Below are 25,796 nucleotides of genomic sequence, written 5' to 3'. Positions count from 1 at the left end.
TACTTAATTTCCTTTATATTTAAATTTTGTTTCTTCTGTCTTTAAAATTTAATATTGCTAAGCTGTGTCTTGGGCTTACCTTTCCAGGTCAGTTTTTCCAACACAGCTGTCCTTTTTGTGTATAGATTCAGTTCTTTTCTTTCTTTCTTTCTTTCTTTCTTTCTTTCTTTCTTTCTTTCTTTCTTCCCTTGGATTGTAGTTTCAAATATTAGTTTGATATCATTGTTTTTCTTTTTCAGAGCCTCCTTTTATATACATAAAATGATGTTTCTTGTCTTCTATTTCTAGTACTTTCTAACCTTTATTATTCTTCTATATATTTTTTTGTTTTCCTATAATTCTTCAGTCTTCCTTATTAAATGTTTATTTAGCAATTCTCCATTGGATGCATTGTAATTTAATCTTTATTTCTGAGTTTTTCTTTTTCTTCTTATTCTTTCCTGAGTTCAGTCACTTCTTATTTTGTTTCTTCTTGGATTTTGTCCATATCTGGTCTTAGTGTTGGAATTTCTGATTAAAGATACATATCTCCAAATGCTTGTTTAAGTATATTTAATTCCATTTAAAGTGTTTTGTCACAGTTTATTTTCTGCTTTTTCTTTGGAGGGGAGAAATTTTTATTAGCTGGAATATTTCAATTAAATTTTCTGTTTTGTTATATTGTCTTTGTATGGATATAGACTGTTTTAGTTTGTGTATTTTGTGGAGAGGGTTGGGGGTTTGGGGTAGTTTTTCTCTCAGTTACAGTGAAGCAGAGTTATTTTAAAGGGTGCTTTTTTTTTTTTAAGTATCAGTAGGTGGAAGTTGGTTTGTCTTCCAGTACTGTTGTTCTTTTTTGTCTTAAACCGTGCTCCCTAGTTAAATGTGTTAAGATAATACACTTCTTTTTGCCCTCAGCACTCACCTCCTAAGAACACTTCTTCCTTCCTGTTCACATCAAGAAGTGATGCCCTTCCAAGATAGACCACCTTGGGTTCCTTACACTTCTTAGTAGTATTATGATGCTTAGGTTTGGGGTTTTGTGTGTGTGTGTGTTTTTCTTTTCTTTTTAAGTATTTGCATACCTAGAGTATTTGCATATTTTCTTTTTGGAGGTAATTTTGTCACCATTAGGCTCTCAGCTTTCTTCTTTGTGCAGTCGTTTTGAACTGTCCTCACATCCAGCTAGAGTTTCTGACAGGAACTCAGGAAATATCTTTGCTGGAACTTGGTGTGTGTTTTTCTACTAATAAGTAATTTGAAGTTAGTAGTATTTTCTGTATTCCAGTAATGTAGAAGGTATGGGTTATATGCTGTTTTTGCTCTTCCTGTTGCCTTGTCTCGTGGGTTTTGGCATAGAGTGATTCAAATTTAGCTGGTCACCGTTTTCTTAAGGACACCTGGAAACATGTATCATCTTTTAAGCAGTTTTTTCTTTCAGAACCCAAATACAACTAATCTTATACAAATTGCTTTTATTCTTTACATTTGAATCAAATTACTGTTTTTTATTTGGGCAAGGTTAGTTTTATCTCATCAGTTGTGTGAATAGACAGTTTCCATTTTTTTTTGAATACCTAATATCTCAAAATGTTACTTGTTAACTATTAAACATGAGGTATCAGAAGAAGCATTAGACTTGGAATCTGGAGGGTAAGCCTTGGGTTATTTAACAGTTGGATAATCTGTAAGTTTGTATTTCCTCACTTGTAAAATATGAAGGTTAGAACTCTAAGGTGCCTTCTGGTTTGAAAATTTCTGTAAATATATGTTCCTGTGTGGTGTAAAACAACAGAAATTTATTCTCTCACTGTTCAGGAGGCAAGAAATCTGAAATCAGTTTCATCGGACCAATCAAGGTTTTGGCAGGGCTACATTCCCTCCAGAGCTCTAGAGGAGAATCTGTTCGTTGGCGCTTCTAGGGTTTTTTTGTTTTTGTTTTTTGCTTTTGTTTTTGTTTTTTTTATTATTTTTAAAAAATGTTTTATTTACTTTTGGGGGGGGGGGCAGACAGATGATCTGAAGTAGGCTGTGAGCTGACAGCACAGAGCCCCATGTGGGGCTTGAACTCACAAGCCGTGAGATCATGACCTGAGCTGAAGTTCAATGCTTAACTGACTGAGCCACCCAGGTGCTCCTGCTTCTTCCGGGTTTTGATGGCTGTTGGTCTTCCTTGGCTTGTGGCTGCATCATTCCAATCTCTGCCTCTATCTTCTACCTTCCTCTCTTTGTATGTTAAAGTCTCCCTTTGCCTCTCTTGGACATATCTTCAGGTTCTACCATAGTGCCCCCAGTGAACCACATGCAAAATTTATAATTACCCTCATTCCAGTATTCCCCGGTGTCTCAGCATGAACTCAAGTTCAAAATCTCCTCTAAATGTTATCAACTCAAACCAAATCTTAGCATTTAAAGGAAGTATGGGTGAGCTCTGAATAAGAGCCATCCTGGGCCAGTATTCCTCTCTGTGGATGATCCTGTGGAATTAGAAAACAAGCTATCTGCTTTTATTTATTTATCTTTAAATGTTTCTTTATTTTGACACAGAATCCCAAGCAGGCTCCATGCTAATAGCACGGGGGTCGATTTCATGAACCACGAGATCATGACTGGAGCCAAAATCAAAAGTCAGACACTTAACTGACTGAGCCACCCAGGCACCCAAACAAGTTATCTGCTTCTCAAATGCAATGATGGAAGAGACATAGGATAATTATAGACATTGCCATTTGAAAATCCAAGGAAGAAAGGGGTCACCAGTCCTAAGCCACTTTGAAACTCAGCAAGGCAAATTCCATTAGGTTTCAAAGCTGGTAATAATCTTTTGTGACTTGAAGCTTCACCCTTTGGGTCCATGGCTCTGTCCTTTGGGCCTGTGGCTCTGTCCTTAGCCTATGCACGCCTTTATACCTGCAGCTCTGGCTTTGAAGTCATTCTTCATTTTCCTTGAAGCCCATGCTTACACCAAGTAATTTTATCAGCCTGTTTGCTGACTATAGAATTTTGGGAGTTTGACACCCTTCCTTCACTTTATCCTATCTCTGTCCCTTTCAGTCCAAGCTGGCAGTATTTCTGCAGGTATAACATTCTCAAGAGACTTTATGGGTCTCTTTTGTATGTTGTATGCCATTAGATAAGAGGCCTTCCAGAGATCTTTCCTGGATAATCCCATCTATATTGCTGGCCTCTGTTGAGATCATTGAGGGGATCCATGAGTCAGATGCCTACTCTTTTCATATTAGCAAAGCATCGTTCAGCCATGCACTTGACCTTCTGTCCAGGGTATGCTTTCCTAATAGTGTCTCCTAATTTGAGCATCTTCTGCATTCTGGACAGGCTGAAAATTTCTCAAATCATCAAGTTCTGGTTCCTTTTGGCTTAGTAGTTCTTCCCTCAATGTATTTATTTCCTCCTGCATTTCACTCTAAGTAGCAATAGGAAAGCAGGCTGTACCTTCAACTCTGCTTAGAAATCTCCACAGCTAAATATCCAAGTTCATTGCCTACAAGTTCTGCTTTCTACACAACTCAGCTAAGTTTTCTGCCATTTTATAATAAGGATTGCCTTTCTTCCAGTTTAATAACATGTTTCTCATTTCCTTCTGAACCCTTCCTCCAGTGGTAGGGTCTTTAATAGTCATATTTCTACCAGTATTCTGTTATGATGATCGAGGCTTTCCCTACCATGTTCCTCACTTCCTCCTGAACCCTCAGTGCTGGGGTCTTTAACATTCATATTTTACAAATAGCCTATTTAAGGCAATCTAGGATTTTTCTGTCATTCACCTAAAAATTCTTCCAGCCTCACTGTTTTCAAATTCCACAGCTTCTTTCACATTTTTAGTATTTTGTTACGCTAGCACCTCATATCCAGGTACCAAAGTCTATATTAGTTTTCTGTGGCCACTTTAACAAATTACCATAAACTTGGTGACTTAAAACAACAGAAATTTATTCTCTCACAGTTCTAGAGGCCAGAATCTGAAGTCAGTTTCACTAGGCTGAAATCAAGGTGTTGGTATGGCCACATTCCCTCTGGATACTCTAGGGAGAAATCCAATCCTTGCCTCTTCCAGCTTCTGGTGGCTGCTGTCCTTCCTTGGCTTGAGTCCACATACCTCCTGCCTCTGCCTCTGTCTTCACATTACCGTCTCTGTGTCAGAATCTCTACGTTTCCCTCTTATAAGTATACACTTGATTTCATGTAGGGCCCATCCAGATAATCCAGGATCATCTCTTTTTCTCAGGATCCTTCTTAACTTAATCACATCTGCAAAGGCCCTTTTTAGTCAGATAAGGTAACATTCATAGGTTCTGGGGATTCAGTTGTAAGTATCTTTGGGGAGGCCATTCTTAAACCTACCATAAGTAGCATTGTATCATTTTTCTTATTATTTCATATAACCTGACTTTTAAAAGTATAAACATTAGAGACAGTGAGTTCAGATTGGTTTGGACTTTCCTAACTTGTGCAGAAATCTCATTACAGCACTTTTCTTAGGATTTATCCTGAAGGTTGGACTTAGAGCTAATACTGTTTTACAGAGAACTCTTTCTGATGCTTTGATAACTAGCCCCCTTTGAATGGATTGCATTATAGGCCTTTTGCTAAATATGTTTTGTAGCAACTAATGTGCAATGTGCATAATTTGCTTGAAGGCAACTCCCTTAGGTTGACATTTGTGGAGCCACTAAATAAGATTTCCCTTTTCCTCTTTTTTTTTTATAACAGTTTTATTGATTTATAGTTCACATACCATACAATCCACCCACATAAAGTATAATCAATGATTTTTAGTATATGCAGAATTGTGCAACCTATAGTCAATTTTAGAACATTTTCATTACCCTAAAGAAACCCTATATTCTTTAATAGTCAAACCCCATTTCCTCCCAAGCCCTTTAGCCCTGTCTGATCTATCAGATTAATCTATTTTCTATCTCTATATATTTGCCTGTTCTGGACATTTCATATATATGGAATCATTCAATATGTGATCTTTTGTGTCTGGTGTCTTTTACTAAGCATGTTTTCAAGATTCATCCATGTTAGCATGTATCTTCGCTTCATTCCTTTTTATGGCTATGTAATACTCCATTGTGTGATTGTAGTACGTTTTACTTTTCCACTCATCAGTTGGTGGACATTTGGGTTGTTTCCACTTTTTTGTCTCCTGCCTCTTCTAAGCCTCCGTCCAACTGAGAAAAAGACAAAGGAATCAGGTGATTGGAGATAAAATATCAGCCTTATCAGTACTAAAGATGATTATAGCAAAAGGCTTAGTGCTCTAACTCCCTGTACTGCAAGCTCTTCCATTCCTTCCCCTGCTCCCAGAGACTCAGGGCAGAGTCTGCTCCAGTCCCTTCAGTTCAGCGATGAGCGGAGGCTATGTTCTGAGGATAACCTTCACAGGAGAGAGAAAATAGAAAAGACCAAGCCATGTATTTTCTCTGGGAAAGAGGGAGGAGGATGGGGCCCATATCACCGAAGTCCAGAAAGGGCAAATTGCTCCTGTGATTAGGAGCCATGTAGGTAGGAAACTGGGAGGAAGATGGAATGATTTCTTCTAACACTAAGAAGACTGGCATTTTAGTCATCTGTCTTATAAGTTGAAGAAAATGTATTTTTTCTTTGATTATGAAGTATTAAAAGCTCCATCAAGCAAATATGTAAGCAGTTGAACAGTTTAAATGACAGCATTTATTAATTTTAATGTAGCTTGTTGTCTCATAATTTATAGGTTCCTCCACCAACTAAAGGAAGATAATTCTGACTTAATTAAAAAATTGTGGACTGATATTCAGCAGAAAATAACAACACAGTCACAAGTAACAACCCTTCCAGAAACTCCATCATCTGCTCCTCCATCAGGGGAACAAAACGGTTTGCTCCCCCATTGTCTTACTTCTCCCAGAACAGTGACTTGTTTTAGTATGTTCTTTTTTAAACATAGCAATTTTTAAAGCAATGGTATTTAGTCTTGACTGTCTTTACCTAATTGAATAAGATACTGATAGATCTGTTAATTGGAATGCTTAAAACTTTTTTGTTGTTCACTGGAGATTCTTTTGGAAATACTTTTTCTTTTAGCTGCTCTGAATGCTACCAATGCTGTCAAGAGAATCCACACCAGGCTCCGATCTGAAGAATCTACTGAGACTCTAGACTCAAGCTATGTTGTGGGACAAGTGCTGAACTCAAGGAAGCAAAAACAGTTGTTAAATAAAGGTTCAATCCCTTAATTTGCCAAGATGAATTAGTAAACACATAACTTGATACAACTTCTTTAATCTCTTAGTAAAGTTTTTCCCCTTAAACTCATCCAGTCAGAGCCAACTGATTAAGACTTTGTTGAATGGTGGCTAAGAAATGTTCTATGCCATGTAACTCTGTAGAAAGATAGTTTTAGTGACTTTGTTATACACAGTGTAAACCTGTATGGATTTTTATGACAAAATGGTTATAACTTCTATACAAACCTTTTATAGGGGCGCCTGGGTAGCTCAGTTGGTTAAGTGTCCAACTCTTGATCTCGGCTCAGGTCATGATCTCACGGTTTCATGAGGTCAGGCCCCACGTTGGGCTCTGTGCTGACAGCATAGAGCCTGTTTGGAATTCTCTCTCTCTCCTCTTTCTCTCTGCCTCTCCCTGACTTGCACTGTCTCTCTCTCAAAATAAATAAATAAACATTAAAAATTTTTTGTTTATAAATTGTGAATAACAGTCAAAGGTTTCTCTAGTAGCTTTCTGGTATAATTTTTCTTGGTCTTATAATAGAATGACTTCTCTCATTATCAGTGAAAGGAAAACTGGATTCTCATGTTCCTTCCAAGCAGAAAAAGAGCATACTAACAGCTAGCACAGCCTCCACAGACTTACCAAATAGCAATAATTCCAGCCTGGATGTCCTCAAACACATGATAAATGAAGTGGAACATGAAATGGAAGAATATGAACGGTGTACAGGACGTGAGGTCAAGGGACTGCAAAGTAGTCAGGGTCTCACAGGCTTCACTCTGTCTCTGGTGGGCTCCCTCTGTCGCCTGGTTCGGTACCTTAAAGAGGTAAGAGCAAGAAGTTATTAGAGTCTCCTCTTCAGGGTGCGGGTAGACATGCTTAGAGTTGTTGTTTTTGTTTTTGTTTTTTTTGTTTTTGCTCTACCCTTAATTTATTGCAGTCTCCAAATGAAATATAGTCAAATCTGAATAGCTTTATTTAAAATATCTCCGCATGGGGCGCCTGGGTGACTCAGTCGGTTAAGTGTCGACTTCGGCTCAGGTCATGATCTCGCAGTTCGTGGGTTCGAGCTCCGTGTCAGGCTCTGTGCTGACAGCTCAGAGCCTGGAGCCTGCTTCAGATTCTGTGTCTCCCTCTCTCTCTGCCCCTTCCCTACTTGTGTTCTCTCTCTCTCACTCTCAAAAATAAATCTTAAAAAAATTAAAAAATAATAACTAAAAAATAAAATACCTCAGCTTTAGATTATCTGCAGTGAAGTTTTATCCTCTTAATTTTCCTCTGCATGCTGATTTATGTATCATCTAATATACTGATACATGGTCAGCTAAGTGATGTTGATTTTAATATGAGCTTTAGTAAAATATAATTAGAGGGGTTAATCTGCTATAAATAAGATCATGTCTTATGCTGATATTGAATATTATTGTTTGGCAGTATTAGATTCAGTAGAACTACTCAACGTGTCCTCCTTGTGATGCTTTTTCTGCTTCCTACTCCCACTTTAGTTGAGTTTGGAGAGCGGCATACCTGTAATCTATAGACACAGATGGGGAAAGTTCTTCATGTTATCTGTGTGACTAACTCAGGCTTTGCATTAGTGTCTGAAGTGGGAAATATTTTGTTGTTGTGAAAATAATTTATAAAACTAGCAGGAATTGTTTTTTAGTTCATTTGTGAATAATCAGTCTTCAGAATGCTGTGGAATTAGAGTTGGGTAAACATTTCATCTTTCAAAAAATCTATTTAAACTATTATTTTTTTATACATTTAAATTTGTTAAATACAACAAAAATGTTCAAGGACATTTTATTATTAAAATTGTTGGTTCATTGCTCTAATTCAAATTTTTTTAAATGTTTATCCATTTTTTGAGAGAGACAGAGCACAAGTGGAGGAGGGGCAGAGAGAGAGGGAGACACAGAATCTGAAGCAGGCCCCAGGTTCTGAGCTGTTAGCAAAGAGACTGACGTGGGGCTCAAACTCATGAACCATGGGATCATGACCTGGCCGAAGTTGGATACTCAACTGACTGAGCCACCCAGGCGCCCCAGTCTCTCTAATTCAGATGTTCCAATTTCTCTGGAGATGTCCTCCTAAAATTGCTTTTTAGTGAAATATTTATTGTATGGTCAGACTTAGGAAAGTCTTCACATTCTTCCACCCTTAAGTTAGGAATCTCTAGGAGTGTACTTTTGGCTCTCTGAAAGTATTACAGGTTTAGAAGCATATACTTTTTAGCTAATCACTTGCTTTATGAAGTTAAACCATTTAGGCCTGTCATTTATTTTTAATTTTCTTTTAACAAACTTAATTTTTGAATTGGTGATGCATTCATACAGTATGAAATTCAGAGAAACAGAGATACAGATAAAAATTCTAATTCTCACCTTTTTTTTTTTTTAATGCTTATTTATTTTTGAGAGAGAGCGAGTGTACACACAAGAGGGGGAGGGGCAGAGAGGGAGACACAGAATCTGAAGCAGGCTCCAGGCTCTGAGCTGTTAGCACAGAGCCCCTCGCAGGGCTCAGACCCACAAGCAGTGAGATCATGACCTGAGTCAAAGTCGGATGCTTAACCGACTGAGCCACATAGGCGACCCCTAATTCCCGTCCTTAACTTCCATTTAATGGGTCTGCTTCCTCGGCGCCAGCTCTGACGACCAGGTGTGAGTGTGTCCTTCTAGAGATGCTCTGTGTGTATTCAACCAATATGTATATGTACTTCCCCTCTCACTTCATTCTGCAAAAGTTGTAGTCATTTAATTCCGCATACCATTGTGTTTATTGTGTTCTATTTAAAGAAGGGAAAAGGATACAGTATTTCATTTTAATGAAATATAAACCTTTTAATAAAATATTTCATTCTCATTACTGTCACATAATATATACTCTGTAAGTATTTTTTTGACAGCTTTGAGTAGAAACTTTCAGTTTTCAGTACTTGATGCTGTTGATAGTAGTTTAGTTTTGGATGGGAGTTTTATTGATGGAAGTGGATTTTTTTTGTAGAGTGAGCTCCAACTGCGTAAAGAAGTGGAGACAAGGCAGCAACTGGAACAAATGTTAGGTGATCATCGAGAGCTCATTGATGCTCTTACAGCTGAAATTCTTCTTCTCAGAGAAGAAAATACCGCGACCCAGGTACTTAGATGCAATCTCAAGCTTTTCTGTGTTTAGTATCATAAAACGTCTAAGGATATATAAGATTCTCCAATGGGTGTTGTATGGAAACCAATTTGCCAATACATTTCATATTAAAGAAAAAAAAAGAATATATAAGATTCTCTTCTAGTTGCCTTTGGTTTTGTTATGCTGATGTGATTACCTCTCACTTCTTTATTATCATCAATGGTAGCTTTTATTGAACATTTATTACATTGGAGGTACTATAGTAGAAACTTGGACTTGAAATACATATAGAATAAATCTACTGTCTTTAAGAAACATATTATTTAGTGGGGAAGACAGAATCTACATTTAAATGGTAACTACCAATATTCTAGTAGTTGATCCAAAATGTGAAATAAAAAAATGTTATGATAGCTACTTTTAATTTCAAAACATCAGGGGATACCATTTGAGGAAGCTTGCTGTAATCATATGCCATTTAAAATTGTTTACAGTATCTTCACATTTATTATAGAAGTCCTCTTTGCCACTTGTCTGGATAATTGCTTTTTTTTTTTTTTTTAAACGCTTAGACAGGGGGTGTCTGGGTGGCTCAGTTAGTGAAGCATCTGACTGTTGGCTCAGGTCGTGATCTCATAGTCGTGAGAATGAGCCCTGCATCAGGCTGTGCACTGACAGCGCAGAGCCTGCTTGGATTCTCTCTCTTCCTCTCTCTGTCCCTCCCCTGCTCATGCGTGCTCTCTCTCTTTCTCAAAAACAAAACCAAAAAACTGAAAATAAAAAAAATTTACACAGTATTTCTTCTAGGAAATCTTACTGCCTCAATGCTATGTTCTTCATTTGTGCCTTTTGGATATTCTTTGGATATTGCTCTCCACTCTGTGTGTCTATAGATTTGCCGAATGTGGATATTTCATATAAATGGAATCTTGCAATTTGTGATCTTTTGTGTCTGTGTTTTTTTTCATTTAGCATAATGTTTTCAGGGCTTATCTATGTTGTAGCATGTTGTCAGTAGCTCATGACTTTTTTTGTCCACTAGTATTCCATTATGTGGATACACCACATTTTGCTTATCCATTCATCAAGTGATGGATTTTTGAATTGTTTCAACCTTTTTGTATATTATGAATGAATAATGCTGCTGTCAACAATCATGTACAAGTATTTGCGTGAACACAGGTTTTCAGTTCTCTTGGGAAAATGAATGGTTTTTAAATGTACTAACTGGCTCAACAAATCTTTATTGATTTGGGCCTGGCACTGTTCTAGGTGTAGGAAGTACAGTAGTGAACGAAGAAGAAATCTTTACCCTTGTGGAGTTTATATTCTAAATAAATCCTGGGGAAAAAAAAAAGTGGAGTATATTGTAAGTTAGATGGTGGTATGTGGTATAAAGAAGAATAAAGCAGGTAAGAGGCATAGCAAGTACCTAGGATGGGAATTGTAATTGGGGTGGGCCATGCCTGTGAGGAAGGCCTAAAGGAGGTGAGGGAGCGAGTGTGCAGGTAGCTAAGAGAAGAGCAGTCTCGGCAGAAGAACAGCAGGTGCAAAGGTCTTGAGGTGAGAGCGTGGCTGTTGAGCGCAAAAGCATGAGGACCAGAATGTCTGGAGTCGAGTGTGGAAGAGTAGTAGGAGGCAAGAGCCAATAGATAAGCTGTGTCATGAGGGCTTGCAATCTGGGTAAGAATTTGGGTTTTTATGTTGGGTGAGAAGGGACACCACGGAAGGGTTTTGAGGAGAGAAGAGATGTGATGGGATTGAGGTTTTATGAGGATCACTGTGGGCGGCTGTGTGGAGACTAGATCAGAGATCACTGCCCTTTCTCGGTTCATGGTGCCCTTATTATCTCAAGATCCCCGTAGGCTGAAAGAAATACCCAACAGTTTCCTTTATTAAGTAGTTCGGCTCAAACTACTTAGTAAGTATTTATGTCTCAACAACTTAGATGCTGTTTGGAAAAAAACCCACAAAATATCAAAGTATTGATAGAAAAAGTTCTATTTGTATTCATGATTAAATAACCACAATTATTTACTGATGGGATATGTCTACCTGCTGGGTACTGTACAGCTTCTCAAAGCTTGGAATCATTTTGGATATTGCCATTCTTATTTCCTATTCCACAGTAATTTTTATGCAGTGTTGCTTTTTATCATAGCAGCTACTGACAGCCCAGCTTCATGAAGATACGACATCATGAAAAGGAATGTATTTTGATCTAATATGGAAGCTGTGAACCACCTCAAGCTAGGAGTTCACTGGTGCCTGACAGATGTTGAGCAGCAGTGTTTTCCTTAAAAATATAAGATGTCCTGTGGTGCCCCTGTGGAGGCCCAAAGTGCTTCAAACCTTTTGGGGAACAGTATAGAACTAGACTCTAGGTGGTCAAACATGGAAGCAGAATGTTACAGACAGGAGTTAATGAAATAATCCAAGTGAGACATGGCAGCCTGGTCTAGGTTGGAAGTGGGAGAGGCTGTGAAAAGGGACTAAATTGTGAATGTATTTGGAAGGCAAGCAGTAGGATTTGCTGATATGGGGCCAAGGAGAGGATGTGAGAGAAGAGTCAAGGATGATTCCAAAGCTATGGACTGAATATTTGGAAGGATAGAGGTGCTGTTGATGAGGTGGGGGTGTTCAGGGAGAATTTGGTTGCGCACATGTAAAGTTGGAGCCTATGTGAGTTCTAGGTGGAGATGCTGAGCAGGTCATTGGAGAGGAGTGTGGAATTTGGGAAAAAATTTGGGCTGGTATGAAATTGTTTAGTAGATTTCATTCACTAGTCCTACCAATAATACTTCTGACTTCTGGCCATCTCTGATTTTTATCAAATGTCTGTACCTCTTGGATATATACATATATATATATATATATATATATATATATATGTATATATATATATATATGTATATATATATATGTATATATCTATGTATGTATCTCTTCTCTCTGTATATATTTTCTCTTAGCATTATTTTATATACGTTACTATAAACACTTACAGGATCACGTTTTTTTCAGTTTAAATGCCCGTATAATATTCTGTTAAATTTCCTGCACCTGATATACTTGCCTCTTGGGGTAGCTTGAGTCAGTTGATACCATCTATATAAAAGAGGTTTTATAAATCAAAAGCCCTATAAAAGGTTAATCCTTATTATTCTGGCAGTGTATTTATTAATAATATTCTGTGATACATTTAACCATTCTTCTATCATGAGACTTTTAAAATATTTATGATTACGTGTTCTTACAAAGGCACTATTTTAGTGTTTGAATGGAAGTTCAAAGTTCCTAGACTATTTAAGATAATGATATGGTTATACATATCTAGGTGATGATTTGATGTCTGATATGTCAATGATGTTATTTAATTCTTTTTTCTCCAGGCAAGGCTTCAGCAGTACATGGTCACAACAGATGAGCAACTTATATCGCTCACACATGCCATGAAGAACTGTCCTGTGATAAAAAGCAATGAAGAAAATCAGGCATCAGAAAGGGGATCTACGAGTAGGAAAATTATAGACAGTCCAGGTAGGTGTGGTCTTATTACCCCAGGTTGGTATTAAAACACTGATAGAGTAAACAAGACTGTAAACTTACGTGGAGTTATTGGTTGTTGGTACATATGCAGCACTGTCACTACTTTGTCAGTATGGCAATGGCCACTACTATTTTCAGCTAATATTTATTGGGTTATTGCTGTATGCCAGGCACTTTTTGAGTGTTTTACATGTGTTATCTCATATACCCCTCATAATAGTCTTATGAGGTAAGTATCTTTGTTATCCCCATTTTCTCCATGAGAAAACCAAGGCTTAGAGAGAACTGGTAACTTAGCAAGATCATACAACTAGAAAGTAGCAGAACTTGCTTCCTATACCAGTGGGGCTTTCGTGCCAGCACTTTTCATCACTGTGCACCAGGCTCAGGAGGAGAGGAGATGGTCTTGGAAAGAAAAAGAAATACCGGGTTTTAGAAATTCTGATGGTTTGAAAACCTTTCTTCACTTTGTGTACCTTCATATGCCACAGGCTGAATAGGGCATTTAGGCCTTTTCATGTTTTTTGCTTCTAAGTAATATCTTGATGAGTGTCTTGTGTGGAGAGTGTTTTATGTATGTAGGAGTGTTTTCTCATGAGGGATTCTAAGAAGTGGCTGAGTAAAATTTGACTTGTGTGAGATACACTCAATGGCTAGGGCAGGCCTAGAGGGCTAGGGGCCACCAGTGCTTTTCTCAAAAACGGCCTCTTCTTCCCGGTGCTGCCCCCTCACGAGTTACGGCTAAGGAGGATGTGGCCTAGAAAGTGAAGGCTCTAGAATCCATGTGATTTTACCTTTTATGGAAATGCATGTAAGTATAAACACCTGCAGTGTGTCCATGGTTTCTTTAAGTGCTAATGGCCTCTCATCTTCTTCAGAGGGCCCAGCTGTAAATGCTGACGTCTCTGTGCCGTTGGTGTTCCGAGGGGAAGAAGTGGCTGCATTGGCACAGGAAGACTTGCCTGTTAAACTGTCTCAGGTGCCAGCCCCTCCGGGTAGTGCGAACGTGGCCACCAGTTTTCCGGCACATGTATTTGAGCCAGCTGTGTTGTTGACACCACCCAGGCAGAAGAGCAGCTCCGGATTCTCTCCCTTGCAGGAAGGTGAGCAGGCTTCTTCTAGAGTGGTGTGCCTGTTGCCTTTTTATGCCTTAAAAATGTAACACTGTGTCCATTTTTACCTGATGAACTGAATTTTGAAAGCTGTTGATTGCCACACATAATCTTTAAGCTGGAGGAGGATTTTTCAGGGTTGTTTATATCATGTGTGTTGTTACATCAATGGTGAAGTATCATGTTGAATTTCATTATGTATCTGTTGTGTTGGACATTGTAAATATTAAATCAGATCAAAGGATCAAAGTCCTCAGCATTAAAATGCCGAGTAAGGGAAATCTTCTTTTCCCTATGTTCCAGGAACATAGGAAAGGGTAAGAAACAGGAGGAGATTATCCTCCAGAGAGTAATGAAAGCTTAACCAAAGAAGGGTAAGAGCTGTGACTTTTAGGCATTTGTAATTCAGATGTGGTTAACATCTTTCTCATGGAAAGTGTTTAGCTTATTAGTCAGTTGAGGTAATTTTATAATGAAAATTAAAAATAGCTTTAGAGCCACTTTTTGCAGGACATATATAAAGAATAAAAACATTTAAATTTAAAATTAGGTCAGAGATTCTTCACTTGGGGGCTCATGGATGGTCTTTAGAAGTTCCATGGAATGCTTCATTGTTTGGAAAATTATATTTATTTGTCCACCTGTGCATTCTTCTAGAACTATAGCCTTTTTTCCCCCATTTTCAGAACAGTTCTTTAATCAAAAAAGTACCTTAGACTCTTCTCCAGTGTTTTTAGAGAAATATTAATTCAGCCTTGATTTGCCTACATTTTTATTTCTTTAAAAAGAGTGTTTACATTCTTGAATAGGGGAACAGAATAATAACTTTTTTTTTTTTTTTTTTTTTTTTTTTTTTTGAGAGAGAGAGAGAGAGAGAGAGAGAGAGCATGAGCAGGGGAAGGGCAGAGAGAGAGGATGCATGCAGTGACAGTGCAGAGCCCAGCGTGGGGCTCAAACTCATGAACCATGAGATCATGACCTGAGCTGAAATCAAGTATGGCGTTTAACTGTCTTAACCACCCAGGCGCCCCCACAGTAATAGCTTTTGTTGTCACTGGGACTTACAAATTTTGTCAGATTTTCTGTACTTTTCAATAAAGGACAGGAAGAGGCATTAAGGTTAAAGAAAATGGCAAATCCTTACCATTATAAAATTTGTCTTGGCATTTAATATGTGATTGCAGAATCTGTCAGATCTGCGTGGCGTAGGGAGACAGTGCTAGACTGAGAGTCAGAAGTGCTGAAGTCTTGGCCAACCCAATGACTAGCCGTGAGGCATGCATTTTCTGCATTTCATTTTCCTAGCTCTAAAGTGAAAGATTTTTCTTTTATCTTTAATGTTCCTCGAGCTCTGTAATTCTGTGATTCAGTATTTCCTCTTCAGAGGCTACAGAGTATTGTTAAGTCTTGTTAGATTTAGGAAATATGATTTCAATTCTGATTTCTGTTCAGGTTAGATTTTCATTCCTTAAAGTAATCTTTCAAATGTTTACATGGTATTAGTAAGCTTGTCTAATGATCTCTTTTGAGATATTCTAAATTATTTTCCATTGGTGATAGTAAAATAGCTTGAAATTCTTTTAAAGAAATAATGACGGTAAATATTTTTACTCTGATTACAAATAATACTAAATGTTTACTAAAGCAAATTATTTGGGGACTATTATAGACAACACTTTGTTAGCAGGTTTGCACTGAAAATAACATTATACATTTCTTTTACAGTGTGCAGATAGGATAACCTTTGAGTGTGTATTGTTAGTTGAAGTTTTATCATCATATTTTTCAGCATTTTGTTTAGAATGCTCGCATGTAAAGAATTGTTCAGTTAAACTGAACATGTGGATAAAGGTAGGAGATACATAGGGCCCTTGATCAGCATTTAGTTGTGCTCTAGAACAACTCTGCCTGATAGAACATCCTGTAGTGATGAAAATGTTCTATGTCTTTTCCATTCAGTATGGTAGCCACTAGCCTCAGGGGACTGTTGAGCACTGGAAATGTGGCTAATATTACTGAAGAACTGAATTAATAATTTTACTTAACTTTAATTAATTTGAATTTGAATTTGAATAGCTGCATATGCCCAGAGGCTATCATAATGGACAGGCTCACTCTAGAATTTCCTGTCAGAGATATTTTCCTTTAGCTACTAATCGACTTCTACTTACAGCCACACTTTTTGAAAGAGTAGTATATTAAGCTGTTTTCATTTTCTTATCTCCCATTCGTTTTTTACTTTCGGATGTTAATTCTAATTTATATTTCCATGTGCTTAAAAAAAAAAGCACATACAAGGGTCTCTTCCTCTTTCATCTTTAGGCCTGTGCTAAGAGGGAATCATTTTTTTCCAATTTGATTTCTGCTTATCTTGTGGTGGTCTCCATAATTAATATAAAATATTTTTGTATTTCTTTGCTTAGATGTCAGTTTACACAATAATTATAGACTCTCCTTTATTAAAGAAGAGGGTTTAAAAATTTTATTTTTTATTTTATTTTTGAGAGAGAAAGAGCGCCAGCAAGGGAGGGGCAGAGAGAGACAGGGAGACACAGAATCCAAAGCAGGCTCCAAGGGCTGAGCTGTCTGCACAGAGCCTGACTTGGGGCTCGATCTCACGGATGGTGAGATCATGACCTGAGCTGAAGTCAGACGCTTAACCGACTGAGCCACCCAGGTGCCCCGTATTAAAGAAGAGGTTTTAATTAACATTAACCTACTTCTCTAATTTGGAAGATTACATTTTAATTTTTAATTCTTCTGTTGTTTAACTTTGTGTTTTCAAATACTTTTTATTTCTTCTTGGTTCACTTTAGGCAGTATATCTCAGCTTTCTGCTATGTAAGACAAGGATCCTGGCTCCCCTTTCTGGCTCTCCTTTGCTTCTACTTCCCACCTTCAGTCAGCCTACCTTTCCTTTTACAGGATCACAGTTGGTAACATTTACGTTGTTCCATTACCACACTTACGTCTTCTGTGTCTTGTCTACAGATGGATACTGAAAGTTGAAAACAAATGACAATTATTTTTTGTTTTGTGATCCATTGTTACTATCAATCCTTGTGCCACAGGAAGGAAAAAGTTCTTCTGAAGATCAAAGTGAAATTTGTGTGTGTGTGAATTTCTTTATTTCACTTCATCAGTTGCTCAGAATCTTTAAGCTTGCTCTGCATTTATGGTGACTTTCTTGCTCAGTTTTTGTTTTGCCTGGAATTTCAAATTGCTCTTACCTCTTGTTTTCACAAGAATAATGTGCTTTACACGTGAATAATATCTTCTGGTCCTTATACTGTCTGTGGCATGGAATCCACTTTCATCTCAGAGATACTTTGCAAAAGCTCTTCATCCCCTGGTCTGGTCTTGACTGATTGCTCGCTGGGCCCACTGCACGCCTCTTATCTTGGGAATTGCTAACATTACACTCCTGGATTGCATCTACTATTTCCTGGATGCCATTTCTTCTTCTTCTTTGGTTTTCTCCCTCAAGTTTTTGAAAGAAATCATCAGAATGGGTATATAGAAGGTAAACCCTAAGTTCTTAAAAATTAGAGAATATTTTTACTTTTCTATTATACGTGGTTGATAATTTGTCTAGATACAGAATTTTAGGTTCATATTCGTTTCCCCCTGAGAAATCAAAGGCATTGTTCCACTGATTTTTAGTATCTGGTGTTATGGTTGAGATGTCAGATGCAATATCTAATTTTTATTTCTTTGTATTTGACCTACTTTTTCTCTGTGGAAGCTTTAGGGTTCCTTTGTTGTAATTCTGGCATTGCATAATGTGTGTCTAAATAATAGTTTTTTGTTTTTGTTTTTTTTTTTCTCATTGCACAAAGAGGCACCAGTGAGACCTTTTGGACTAAAGACACATGAATTTCTGCAGTTTTAGAAAACTGTATGTTGACCTTTTGGATTATTTTCTTATGTATTTAGCTTTATATCTTCCTTCTTATATTCTGGAGGATTTTTTTCATTTTGTGTTCAAACCTGTCTTTTAGATTTCTTTAATTCACCAAATTGTATGTTTAATTTCTAAGCAAGAGCCCTTTCTTATTGTCTAATCTGTTTTCATTGATGCTTATTACAACTGCATTGTCTTCTAGAAACTCTCTTCTGAGTAGACCATTTAGAATTTTGTTACATTATCTTCTGTACCTGGATTTTCCTTCTCTTCCTCTTAGTCTCTTGTTCTGTTTACCTATCCTGGTTTTTCTCTTTGTGCTGTCAGTTTTCCTCATATGTCTGGTGTTACTTCATGGCCCATGATAGTTAAGAATAAATGACATGACTGAATGTTATAGGTGGTTGGCATACATTTGCTCTTCTGTGTAGGTGAGTCTTGGTCTGTTTTCCCAGTAGGCTTTCCCTTCGGCAGTTACTTTGTATATGTGGACATGCTCTGTTAACTGCTGGCCTCCTTTTAGGGTATGCAATATGCAGGTAAGATCGAGCTGTTCTACTGGGGCTACCACATTTACTTTCCCCAATGCTGTTTTGTTGTTGTTGTTGTTTGTTTGTTTGTTTGTTTGTTTTTGCTTTCAAGGATGGGTGGGGGTAAGTAGTGAGCACAGCCTGACTAACATAACCATACAGTAGACGAACTTCCAAGTTATTCTCCAGTTTTCAGTCCTACTTCTCACTTTCTCCCTCTGTACTGTCGTCTTTGAGCTAACAGCCTTTTTAGGGTTCCCCCAGAAAGACTGGCTTTTACCTGTAGCTTCCTTAGAATACATATATGTGTTCAGCACCGTGTCTTCTGCTCAATTTCATTCTTTCACATCCTTCTCATCTACTTTCAGTCTTTCAGAAATGTGTTGAAGTGTCTCATTTGCTAATGACTCTCTTCCTAGACCATTATCTTTACTGATGTGGATTTTAAAATTTTTTAAATTTCATTTCCTTGTTGTCAGTGAAAGGAAGCGAGCCTATGGTATTGAACTAGGAGCATCTGTCTCCCCAGTTCACTCCCTATTAGGTCATTTCACCTAAACTACTCTTGCTAAGAGCTCTGGTGGCCTCCACATTAATAACTCCAGTGTATTTTTCTTCTGTCTTTGTGTTCTAGTTCTTACAGTAGCATTATATATGATTAATATATAATCATACCACATTTGTTTCCTTCATACCACATTCTTATAATATTTCTCTCTCCTTTCTGGCTGCTCCATTTCAGTCTGCTTTGTTTTCTAGCTTCCCCTCCTTTTTTTTTTTTAATTTTTTTTAATGTTTATTTTTGAGACAGAGAGAGACAGAGCATGAATGGGGGAGGGTCAGAGAGAGAGGGAGACACAGAATCTGAAGCACGCTCCAGGCTCTGAGCTGTCAGCACAGAGCCCGACACAGGGCTCGAACTCACGGACAGTGAGATCATGACCTGAGCTGAAGTTGGACGCTTAACCGACTGAGCCACCCAGGCGCCCACCCCCCCTCCTTTATGAAGCTCTAAACACTGACTTCCTTCTTTGTTGGTATTGGTTTCTTTTCTGACTCTATTCTTTTTCTCCAGATAATCTTGGCTTCTAATACTATGTATATGCCAGTGACTTCCAACTTTGTATCTTAGCCTAGATGACTCTCTTGAGTTCCTGACCCATGAAGAATCCATCTGCTTGGATGGATATTGGGATAAATCATAAGGCACCTTAAACTTATCCTGTTCAAAATGGAATTCTTTTTTTTAAATGTTTATTTATTTTTGAGACAGAGAGACCAAGCGTGCATGAGTGGGGGAGGGGCAGAGTGAGAGGGGGACAGAGGATCCAAAGCACTGACAGCATGGAGCCCAATGTGGGACTCAAACTAACGAACCCTGAGATCGTGACCTGAGCCGAAGTCGGTTGCTTAACTGACTGAGCCACCCAGGTGCCCCCAAAATGGAATTCTTGGTAGCTTCCGTTCCCCCAAATCTAATCTGTTCTTATCTTCTCCATCTCTAAATTGTATCACTACCCACTCAGCTGTGCGTGCCATCTTGATCGGTGTTTCCTTTACTCCCCACTTCTAGTTCATCACTCTTAGTTATGTTGCTAAAATGTTTCTCAAATTTATTCACTTCTCCATCTTTGTAATCAACATACCTTCATCAGAGCTACTGTCATCTTTCTTCTAGACTACCATGGCTTACTGGTCTCCCTACTTCCATTCCTGGGCCTTCCAAATAACCACAGCATTTATGAAATATAAATTGAGTCGTTGCCAAACCTTCTCCAGGTTTCATTGCTCTTTGATTAAATTATAAAATTCCAGGGGCACCTGGGTGGCTCAGTTGGTTAAGCGTCTGACTTCGGCTTAGTTCATGATCTCACGGTCATAGGTTTGAGCCCTGCATCGGGCTCTGTGCTGACAGCTCAGAACCTGGAGCCTGCTTCAGATTCTGTGTCTACCTGTCTCTCTCTGCCCCTCCTCTGCCTATGCTCTGTCTCTCTGTCTCTCAAAAATAAATAAATGTTAAAAAAATTATAAAATTCCTAACATGGCTTAAGTTTCTGTATACCTCTCCAGGCTCATATTTTTCCAGTTCTCCCTTATTGCTGTGCTATGCTAAACTCGCCTCATTTCTTTGCTCTTTCCTATTTTGGGACCTTCACATATGTTGTTCTCTCTGCCTGTAATGTTTTCGCTCTGCTTTCTGCCACATACGTAACCATTTAAAAATTTTACTTCTTCAGAGATGCCTTTCCTGACCATCCTCAGTTTACATTAGGTATTTATACTCTCCCTGCCCCCAGGATTCCCTGGTATGAATTAATACATGTATTAAAATGTGAACTTGGCAGGTTTTTTTTTACAAGGATACTGACGAAGCCTTAAGGAATATGAAATTGTCTGTGATTTGATTGTTAGAGGTGGCATTGCTGAAATATTCCCTGCTGAAATAATTCAGGCATTCAGAAGCCAAACCTGTCTACTGAAATACATCTCTAACTACCATGATGAGTAATGAAAAGATTATAGTGCGAATCTATGGTTAAATGATGCATGTTTATTCTGTTATTTTATCTACAGTATTGAGGAGGACTGTTCAAACTCGCCCTGCTCCACAAATTCCTCCAACTGTGGAAATAATTGAGAAGGAACAAAATTGGGAAAGGAAGACTTTACCTACTGGCACAGACAATCAGAATCCAAATGAAGAAAGTCACCTCTTCACTCAGAGGTGGAGGGTCTCTCACATGGGGGAAGATCTGGAGAACAAAGTCCAGGCTCCTTTTGTTAACCTCTCACAGCCCTTCTATAGTTCCCATTCACACACTCAGCAGGCCAGAAACCCCGAGTTCTCAGAAGAGCCCCCGGTACTGGGAGAGGGGCAACAGCTTAGAGCAAATGAGGCGTTAATACAAAGAAAGGACATCATGGCCCGGATTGCAGAGTTGACACTGCAGAACTCAGCTATCAAAGCACATCTGAATAATATTATTGGGCCAGGAGGAGAGCAAGGGGATGGACTTTGGGAATTAAACAAACAAGAGACCAGTCATGCAAGTGACGTGGCTTCAGTGAGTACCAGTTAAGGATTGACTAGTAACATTTAGGAGTTTAACTATATTGCTGGAACATCTTAAGGGCCTCCTTTCCTGAAGTGATCCTGGATATCTTTGAGGCTGCTACTCGAAGGTTTATACTTAGTCATGTCCTCATCACAGAGTAAGGAAAAGTTATTTATCAGTTTATTTAACACATACAGTAAAAGAGGATAATATAAAATAGAACACAAGGAAAATGAATGAGGAAAATAGGACAAGGTAAAATATGAAAGAAAGCCAAAATTAAACTGGGAATGAAGTTGTAAATATAAAATGTAGAATTAGTATGAATTGAAAGTCTGCCACACAGCTACATTTTAATTGAAAGCATTTCTGCTCTTAATTTTTTTTTAATGTTTGTATATTTTTGAGAGAGAGAGAGATAGAGCATGAGCAGGGGAGGGGCAGAGAGAGAGAGGGGGAGACACAGAATCCGAAGCAGGCTCCAGGCTCTGCGCTGTCAGCCCAGAGTCCAACACGGGGCTCCATCCCATGAACTGTGAGATCATTACCTGAGCTGAAGTCGAATGCTTAACCAACTGAGCCACCCAGGTACCCCAAAAGCATTTTTACTCTTAAAGGGGCTTATACAAGAGAATTATGTGTAGCTGGCCCTCAACTCATGAGCAGTTAATTTTTTAGGATGCAGAATACATTTTCCTATAGAAATGATGTTTTAAAGGATTATTAAAGTGAGACTTTAATGTATGTATGAGTCATCTGGAGATTTTTCTAAAATGCAGTTTCTGATTAAATAGTTTTGAGATAGCACCTGTGCATTTCTAGTTAGTTCCCAGATAGTAGACTGAGGATTCTACTTTGAATAACAAAAGTCTGCTTATTATAGTCCAGGAGTTTTGTAAGTTAAATAAACTGTAGGCTAAGCTGGTAACTTAAAATCTTCATTTTCTTGTTTGTGGGGAGAAAAGGAATTCTAAGTTCCAACTGGTAAGTGTTTATACACACATGTTCTCATGCTGGTCCCAGTGATGGGGGAGACTTCCTTTTATCCCTTCATGAGCCAAAGTGGCTCCTGTGAGGGTTCTGATAGGGGATGGGATAGTGTTTTGGCAGTGGGAAGGAGCTGGGCACCTTTATGGATTAGGGGGGCTCCAGAGGGGATTGCTTCTATAAAGAGCTTTACCAATGTTAGATTTGGGGCTTCTATGAGGAAGTTCAGAAAGGGGCGGGGGAACAAGGGCCACTTCTGTCAGCGCTGGCTCCTGGGAGATAAGGGCAATGTGAGTACGGAGTCACTGAGTTATTACTCGGTCAGAAGGGACTAGCAGAAGAGGAGAAAAAAATTAGGAGTGAGCAGGACATCAGTGTAGATGTGTGTAAGTACAAATTGCCTTAATTTTGAGTCACTGAAGGTGTTTCTATGTTTACAGAGTTTTGACAGTTATTCAAAACAGGTTAACTAAGTCTTGGTTTTAAAAAGGCAACAGAGTTAAAAATTGAATTTGCCTTCTTGTCTAATTAGTATATAGATCGGGCTAGTGGACACAGTCTAATATTTTTGTTTTCACCACCCTCTTTGTCATAATCAGAATTACAAAATGATCTTTACATTGTTTTGCTTATCTCTCTCTTTTTTTTTTTTACTAATGGGCATAAGCTACAAATTAGTGATTTCTATTAGGAATTGTTTTTTTCCCAAAGGGACATATTTAACTAAATGAAATAAGAATGACACATATATTCCTCTCAGGAAGTTTCATACTAAATGTAGTTATATTCCACATGTATATGTATATGTATATGTGTTTTTTTTCACTCTACCTCCCATATTCCTTTACAGTCATCACCTTTCTCAAATTAGATCTCTGAGGCCAAACGTGGCCTGGGGAGGCTGACCTGTGGTCAAGGAGAGCGATAAGATTCCTAGAAATCTTTGCCAAATAACTCATGGTACATGTATGAAGATTGGGGTGACAGAAGCATCTCTCAAGTACAGCAGATCCTCTTTTGTATGTTGCGATTCAAACTGCACATCTGTCATTACAATTATTCAGAAGCCAGGTCACTAGCAGTACTGTCTTTGCTCATGTGATCTTTTGTGCCCCTCAGCAAACGTGAAGAGATACAGGAAAGCTTTGCCTTACAGTACTCCCCATGGAGAGAGGGAGTAGAAGGTCTGTGTGGTACCAGTAGCAGAAGGATTCATATCCCTTTCCGTTAGCCCTAGTTTTTCTTTTTTTTTCCTTTTTTTTTTTTTAATGTTTGTTTACCTTAGAGACAGAGAGAGAGACAGAGCATGAGCAGGGGAGGGGCAGAGAGAGAGAGGAAGGCGCATAGTCTGAAGCAGGCTCCAGTCTCTGAGCTGTCAGCAAAGAGCCCGACTCTGGGCTCGAACTCACAAACCATGAAATCATGACCTGAGCTGAAGTCGGACACTTAACCAACTGAGCCACCCAGGTGCCCCAGCCCTAATTTTTCAATTAAATGACTTGTAGATTTTATTCTTTGCCTACTATTCAAGTTTACATATAGCAAGGGTGGTGAATACTAACTAGCTGGCTTTTAGTAGAAGAGTTTATGTTTACAAACAGTCAAAATTGTTTGGATTATTTTTGATATGGAATTTGTGCCTTTTTTTTTTTTTTAAGACTTACCCAACAACACAGCCTTTCACACCAAGTAGCATGGAGGAACGGATTGCAGAATTGAATCGGCAGAGTATGGAGGCTCGTGGAAAACTCTTGCAGTTAATAGAGCAACAGAAACTTATTGGTTTGAATCTTTCTTCTCCACCAGTATCACCTATTCCATCACCTCTCAGAGCATGGACTGGTTGGTCACAAATTCATGATTTAAAAGCTAGACACATGAGAGTTTTCACTTTCTTGATTTTGAGCTGAAAGAAATCTCAGAGCATATATTTCAGTGCCTTCAATTTTACATAGAAAGAAATAGACCTGAGTCATGTCAATTTTACATAGAAAGAAAAAGACCTACGTCACAGAATAAGTAACAGAAATAAGACTAGAAGGCCAGTCTCTGGGTAGAAAGCTATTCCATGGTGCCTGTAGGTAATCTTTGGTGTCTGAGTTCCTAAGTTGCCCTATGTGTAAGTGGGATTCATTAAAGTGTATGATTCACTTAGGATATTTGCTGTGACTAAGTGTAAAACATAAGGATTGGGGTGCCTGGGTATCTCAGTCAATTAAGTGTCCGACTCAAGTTCAGCTCAGGTCATGATCCCAGGGTCATGGGATTGAGCCCCATGTCAGGCTCCACACTGAGGGTGGAGCCTGCTTGAGATTTTTTATCTCTCTTTCTCTCTGCTCCTCCCCGCCCTGCTTGTGCCCTTCCTCTCTCTAAAATAAATTAAAAAAAAAAAAAACCAAAAACCCTGAGCATCAAAATGATTTAGAGTTTCATCAGCAACAAATTACAAGTTATTTTGTTAAAACTAATTAAAACATTTTTATTTGTAAATTAAACTTTCCATTCTGTTATTACTTTTAGGAATGTGAAAAACCAGAGGGGGTTCTAAATAATAGAACAGCAACTAAAAAATTAGTTGTCATAATATTTATATTCAAAAAGGTACTGATGAAGTGGCTCTCAAGTTGTTCTTTAGGCAAAAATTGAATTACTAAGACCCTCAAGAGGGTCGAGCTGTGTGAAAGCTATAGAGAAACTAATTTTGGCTCAGGATAAAAGAAGGACAATCTTTATATCAGTAACTGGTATTTTCCCTAAGGTGCTCAAGCATCGGTGTTTTAGAGGGATTCATATGTCCTGTGGTGGTTGAAGAAGGAAGGCTACCTTTAAGGTATCTGCCAATAAGACTTTTAGAACATTTTTATTCCAGTGTAATCATCATACAGTGTTACATCAGTTTCAGGTGTACAATATAATGATTCAGCAATTGTATACCTTACTCAGTGGTTACCACAACTAGTGTACTCTTTTTTAAAGATATTTATTAATTTTTGAGATGAGAGAGAGAGAGAGAGCACTAGAAGGGTGGGTGGAGCGAGAAGGAGAGAGAGGATCCCAAGCAGGCTCCAAGCTGTCAGCACGGAACCCAATGCGTGGCTCAAACTGACAAACCTTGAGATCATGACCTGAGCTGAGACCAAGAGTCAAATGCTTAGCCAGGTGCCTGCTGGTTAGTGTACTCTTAATCCCCTTCACCTGTTTGACCCATCCTCCCACCCACCTCCTCTTTGCCAAAAAGAATTTTCCTTTCAGCTACAAATCATTTCTGTTTTGAAACTTCAGACCAAGAGAGCAGACTCTTGAAAATTACTGG

The 25,796-nt window shown here is 38.4% G+C and overlaps 1 protein-coding gene across 12 annotated transcripts in view; it reads left to right on the top strand.

The window, feature by feature from the left end:
- SPICE1 (spindle and centriole associated protein 1) overlaps window positions 1-25,796 on the top strand; it is a 65,471-nt gene that overhangs the window by 35,885 nt on the left and 3,790 nt on the right. For 10 of the 12 annotated variants that reach the window (XR_008422453.1, XM_019448393.2, XM_053903345.1 and 7 more), the window contains 8 exons: window positions 5,720-5,910; window positions 6,070-6,207; window positions 6,778-7,043; window positions 9,226-9,357; window positions 12,738-12,885; window positions 13,773-13,997; window positions 21,015-21,505; window positions 24,142-24,325. Coding sequence is in view for 10 of the 12 variants with exons in the window: in XM_019448393.2 (XP_019303938.2) it covers window positions 5,720-5,910; window positions 6,070-6,207; window positions 6,778-7,043; window positions 9,226-9,357; window positions 12,738-12,885; window positions 13,773-13,997; window positions 21,015-21,505; window positions 24,142-24,325 (1,775 nt within the window). In the remaining 2 variants the exon portion in view is untranslated. The remainder of the gene's footprint in view (window positions 1-5,719; window positions 5,911-6,069; window positions 6,208-6,777; window positions 7,044-9,225; window positions 9,358-12,737; window positions 12,886-13,772; window positions 13,998-21,014; window positions 21,506-24,141; window positions 24,326-25,796) is intronic. The other 2 variants (XM_019448395.2, XR_008422454.1) reach the window with 2 other exon arrangements.

This window comes from Panthera pardus, unplaced genomic scaffold, assembly GCF_024362965.1.
Source record: "Panthera pardus isolate Hobbes unplaced genomic scaffold, ASM2436296v1 HiC_scaffold_16, whole genome shotgun sequence".
Taxonomy (NCBI): Eukaryota; Metazoa; Chordata; class Mammalia; order Carnivora; family Felidae; genus Panthera; species Panthera pardus.
Note: the sequence above shows the minus strand (reverse complement) of the source record. Positions and strands in the feature narration are given on the sequence as shown.